The following is a 5,485-nucleotide window of genomic DNA, read 5'->3' on the forward strand; positions in this document are numbered from 1 at the left end:
CTCAGGCCGCCTGAAGTCGCCACAATGCAGTGACAGTCTCTTCCAGAAAAGGGGCCACCACTCTGGTGTCTCAGCACAGCCTCTCTCCCCGAGGACACAGTTGGCCCCTTCGGAAGCAGCTGGCATCTCTCCGTGGAGCACTCCTCCCTGGAGTCACTGGTCCCGCTGTCCCTGGGCCCCGCGGGCCCAGAACGAGACAGCCGGGCAGAGGTGGGGGCCAGGACAGGGCCGGCCTCACTGGTGTGTGCCGGGCGCCCACAGCCCTCCTGGCCCCTCGCAGGCCCCTCGCTGGGTTTCGGGGCATCCTAGAGCCTTGAGGTCAGGCAGAGAAGTTGGGGGCACTCGCAGGAATCACGTCAGAGCCTCTGGCATAAAGCTCAGAAGAGCTTGCACAGCCGGGAGCCAGATTCCTATCCCAAACGTGTGTTGGTGCGGCCTTGGGCTTCGGGGGTCCGGAAGGGCAAGGGGGGTCGCAGAACCCCTATCTTTGAGGCCTCCCAGTCTGGGGGGAAAGGCGGGAAAACCAAACAGCTTGTACTCTGAGCCATTTGACCTTGGCTAGAGAGGGACGTGGCGTCAGATCACAGGGCCCAGGAGCCAGCATTTTGGAACAGGAGGAGGTGAACCCCGCTCCGCGAGGGAGGGGAGTAGTTGGAGTGGAGGTTCCATAGCGCAGGCACTGGGCCCGGCTGAGCGGGGCCATTTCTCCTCAGTGGTGGTGGGAGGGAGAAGAAAAGACACACAGGAGTCCGCGGGCGGAATGGCCAGGGGGGCAAGTGCTGGGGGCAGGTGCTGGGGCCGGGGCGCAGGCGGCAGTGCGCCTGCCCATGGCCCTCGGGGGGCTCAGCAGCTGAGCCTCTTCTCGCAGATCCAGCTGTCCCTCTCACTGTCACACGGGGCGTCGTTCCATAACCCGGTGCGGAGCATCATGATGCAGTCCTCGCGCCCCATCGAATCATTGGGCTCGCCCAGGTTCCAGTGGCTGCAGGGGTGTGGCGCGGATGGGGCTCAGGGTTGGGCTGAGGACCGCCCTGAGGTCCAGCCTGTCCTTGCCTGAAACTAACCTCGACGCCCTGACAGTCTAACTTAAGCGAGCACCTGGGATATCACTCTATAAAGCCCAGAATTTGTCCCTCAGCCAGTTCCTGGTGGCTAGCTTGCCCATCCCTAAGGGGTCCCTGAGATCTGTCCAAGGGACTTACCCTTAGGGGCTGACCTGTCCCCTTCCCCACGTCCCTTTTCTCACCTGAAGCTGAGCGGGACTCCGTCCACCCACTGATAGCCCTGGATCTTGCTCGCGCGGCGCACGGCCCTCAGGCCCAGCCAGTAACCGCGGCCTCGCGTGTTACGAGCGAGGAAGCCCTAGGTGGAAGGTGGAGTGAGGTCACCGCTGGCGCAGTCGGTGCGTCCACACTTCCCGGGCCGCGACCCCTCCGGCGAGCTCCTCCTCCCGCTTGCGAACCCACTGCCCAGGTCTGCACCTGCTCCTCCAGGTTCCCGACAATCACCAGGTGCGCACCCGCGCCCGCGCAGTTTTGCTGCGCCTCTTCCCATCGGGCCCGCTGCACCGAGAAAAGGTAGCAGGAACCCTGGAAGGGCAGCCACGACGCGGGGCACTGCTCGCAGGACTCTGTGGGGAGGCAAAGGCCAACGAAGTAGACGGCTCCCAGGCGGAGCCGACGGAGGGCGGTGGGGGCCGCAGGGGCAGAGCCATGGAAAGGGCGCGCAGGGCCCACTTACCCCCCTGCGCTCTCCCCCGCCCTGTCCGACTCACCGTTTCCGAGGCGGACGGCCTCCAACGCCCGGAACAGCTCACTGCGGATGTCCTCGCGGTCCCTTCCCGCTTGAGCCAAGCTCTGGGTCACTGCGAGGTGAGAGGAGTCCAGGTTACGTGTACGGGGGTCAGGGACAGGCGTAGGGTTGAGATCAGGTAAGGGGCAGGATCGGTGTCCCTGGTCAGTGTTACGGTCCAGAATAATCAAGGTCGAGGTCCGTTAATGCCGGGAGGGTCCCGTGGGGATGGGGTTAAGAGGTGTAGTCAAGGGGCGGAGTGCGGGGCTCAGGGTGAGGATGGGGCGCGATCGGGGTTAGAGGTCAGGATCGCAAAGGTCAGGATGTAAATCACGGGTCCGGGGACTGGTTTGGTGAGGGATCGGGTCGTGGCGGCGTCCCGCCCTCACCGCGCTCGCTCAGTTCTTGCAAGGCGCTCTCCTGCTGGATCAGCTTCACCTGCGCCTGGGCGAGCTCCGTGCGCGCGGTCTTCAGCTGCGTCTGCGAGCTCCCGCCTAGGAGGGGGCGGGGGTGCGGCCGTACGTCTGCGACCGCCCTCCGCCGCCGCCACAGGCCCCGCCCCCAGCCCACAAGACCCGCCCAAGCCCGCAGGCCCCGCCTCCCAGCCCGCAAGTCTCACAGCAGCTCTTGCAGTCTCCGAGCTCTTCCTTCAAGGCGCCCAGCACCACCGCCTGCTTCGAGGCTGGAACGACCCCGCCCGACCCACACATGCCAGGTCACCCGCGGGGACTCGTGGGACGCCCTTCCCCATTCCGGGGCCAGCTCCGGATGCCCTGCGGTACCCGCCCACCTACTCACAAACCCAGCAGCCCCTGGTCTGCACGCACCGTTTGCTGTCAGCAGGTCCTGTTGCCCGAGCAACTCCCCGTGCTGCGAGGAGGCTGTGGAGAGAGGCTCCTGCAGGCGCGGCCCCGGCACTCGGGAACTCTGCCCTCCCCCGAGGGGTATGGGGACCCCAGTCTTGGCACGCACGGAAGGAGCGGGCAGGGGTACAGCGCACATGATGCGCCCATGCGCCGAGGGGGAGACAGGCACACGGGGCCAGGCGCACACATTCATGCACACACAGGCACACTCGTGTGCGTGCACACAGCTCGAAGATGCACACGCGCTGTTCACACGGGTTCACCCTCAACCCCAGGCTGGGGTGCGGGACCCGGCTGGGCGCCCTGGGGCGGAGGGAAGAACTATGCTGGAAGTCGGGGGGCGGGGTGGGACACAACGTCCCGATGGTACACGGTCACTCACCCTTGGAAAGTAGGACACTCAGGATGAGGACCCACAGGACTGTGGTGACCAGGAGAGCCAGGGCCAGGAAGGGGAGTCGCCGCCCCCAGCGTCCGCAGTGCCCTTGGGTGACGACAGACTCTGGGTCCCCCCTGTACCAGGGCAGTCCTGGCTCCCTGGGCCCTGAGGACGGTGGCCTGGACGCGTGGGTCCCGGGACACTAGGGTTCCAAGAGGCCAAGGGACTTGCCTATGGTCACAGCCCTTCAGTGACAGAGCTGAAATTTGGACCTATGTCCACTTGCCCCTGAGCCTGTGGGGTCTCTCCTGTGCCCACGAATTGCTCCCTCTGCAGGCTGTTCTCCTCCCTTCCCCCATCCAAGCCCAACTCAGAGGGACCCACGGGGCCCAGCGAGGCGGCCCACTCATACCTCCGGGGACCTCGAGGAGCCCGCCGTCCCACCCGCTGCGCCCGGCAGTGTCCATGGCGAGCAGGCTCCCAGGCCTGGACACTGATATAAATATAGCCCCTCCCTCACCGCGCCCACCCCACTTCCTTCCTTTCCCTGTCCTGCTGTGTAAATTCCCGGTACCAAGGACCCACTGGCCAATCACAGGGTTCGCTGGCCCTTTCTGGGCTGAGCTGGGGCAGCGTGAGGTGGGGTAGGGAAGTGGGAGAGCGGGGAGGTGTGCGGGTGCGGGGAGCGATGTGCGGGGAGAGATGTGCAGCGCCCGGGAGTCTGCGCTGCAGTGGCGGGGGGCCCGTGGGCAGGCGAGTGGGGGCGGGCTGGCTCAGCACCCACCGCCCCGGGCTGGCCGCGGCAGCCCCATCTCCAGGCCGGGGCCGGGAGCTGTACCTGGGAGCTAGGTCCCCATCTCTTACAGGTCCGAGTCTGGGATCCCCCTCCCAAGAGGGTCAGGCTGAACCTGTCCAAACGCCAGCCCCTCTGCCAGGGCCCCTGAGAGAGCCCCGGCTGGCCGGGACCCCCGGTCCGGCTCGGCTGCCCCCCTCCACTGGCCCACAGGTGAGTGCCGGGGCCCGAGCCTTAACCCAGCCCAGAGGACACAGGTCAGCTCTGCTTCTGGGCTTCGGTCTTGAGGGGTTGGGCGGAGGGTGTATGTGCGTAGCGTCTCGACGCCTCCGGTTTCTCCTCTGTGCAAAGGGGCACAGTGACCAGTGACGGGGGCCTCCCTCCAAGGGATGCTGGGAAGAGGGGATGGGACCGCGCATCTGCAGCGCTGGCACAACCCTCCGGCGGAAAGCCCGCTGCGCGCGTTCATTCACCCTTTCAACAATCACTGAACACCCCCGGGTGCCAGGCTTCGATCTCGGAACTGGGCGTCGTCTGACGGTGGCGCGGAGCTGCGACTGCACCGTGGCGGGAAGTGCCCTTCAGGCCGCGGATCGGAGCGGGCAGCAGCGGAGCGTGGAACAGAGTGCGCTGCAGGGGATTGGCCGGCGGCAGGATCGGGCGGAGCAGAACAGCGGCCCCGCGGCCTGTGCAGGTGACCCCACCACCGGACCCTGGCGCTGTGCTTGTGACAGCGTGAGTGAGGTCGCAATGACGACAGCACGTGGGGGGGACGAAGAAGGCGGCTGGCGCCAAGGGCCCCACCTCCTGGTGGCCTTGTGATGGACGCCTGTTGCAATGGATACTACCACCGGTTCACATTTATCTCGCTTGTCACGCCGTTCTGACCGTTAACGACAGAATATTTATGTCTACATTTTAAGGAACACAGAGTCATCAACTAGGAGGCTTGAACTGCCTACTAAAGTCACTGAGGTTGGTCCTGCGCAAAGCCTAGAAAGGCCGGGAAACCCGGGCAGCGACGGAAGGGTTCCGCTCCCGCCTGCATCTGCGGGCCAGCGCCCCGCAGGGCCCAGGAGGGCCGGCGCCCTCCTTGCAGCGAACGTTCCCCGACGGCGGGAGAGTCAGTGACTAACGGCCCTAACGGAGAAGGAAGGTGTATGGATGGTGGTTCTTACCCCGGGGCGATTCTGCACCCCGCCCCCCAGGGGACACTGGGCGAGTCGGGAGACATTTGTGGTTCCCACAAGTTGGGGGTGAGTTGGGGGTGGCGCCTAGTGGGTGGAGACCGAGGATGCTGCTCAACACGGGCCCGGCACTGAAGGCGGGAACCCTGAGGCCTGTGGCAGGGAACGTCCAGTAGGACAAGGGGCTGGGGGAGCTGGTCTTGAGGGGGGTGTCAGGAAGTGGGACGAGCGGGGCAGGCCTGGCTGAGGGGGTCGAGTGTCAGTGGCTGCAGCGAGCGGAGCGCTGCCTGCATCCCCGCTCTGGTGCCCGCCCCGCAATCCGCTCAGCAGCCTTAGATAGGGACGGGGGGATCCGCATCTCCTCCAACTTGGACTTGATGCCTGTTCTCCTGCCTTGTTCCAAGAGGAATGAGACACACACACGCCACCAAATCAACTAAAGGGAGGAGAGAATTTATTCTAAAAAGGC

General features: G+C 65.6%; 1 protein-coding gene across 1 annotated transcript; it reads right to left on the reverse strand.

Moving 5' to 3' along the window:
* Nucleotides 1-473: 473 nt before the first annotated feature.
* CLEC4G (C-type lectin domain family 4 member G) lies at nt 474-3,530 on the reverse strand. Its single transcript, XM_054566233.1, has 9 exons — nt 3,449-3,530; nt 3,040-3,141; nt 2,619-2,672; nt 2,411-2,473; nt 2,181-2,285; nt 1,775-1,864; nt 1,482-1,630; nt 1,247-1,362; nt 474-982 (listed from the first exon to the last, which is right to left on the reverse strand). Exons 1-9 carry the CDS (start codon nt 3,501-3,503, stop codon nt 844-846), a joined length of 873 nt encoding a protein of 290 aa, XP_054422208.1. The 5' UTR covers nt 3,504-3,530; the 3' UTR covers nt 474-843.
* Nucleotides 3,531-5,485: the final 1,955 nt, after the last annotated feature.

This window comes from Pteronotus mesoamericanus, unplaced genomic scaffold, assembly GCF_021234165.1.
Source record: "Pteronotus mesoamericanus isolate MK-2021 breed Mesoamerican mustached bat unplaced genomic scaffold, CSHL_Meso_final contig_171, whole genome shotgun sequence".
Lineage (NCBI taxonomy): Eukaryota > Metazoa > Chordata > Mammalia > Chiroptera > Mormoopidae > Pteronotus > Pteronotus mesoamericanus.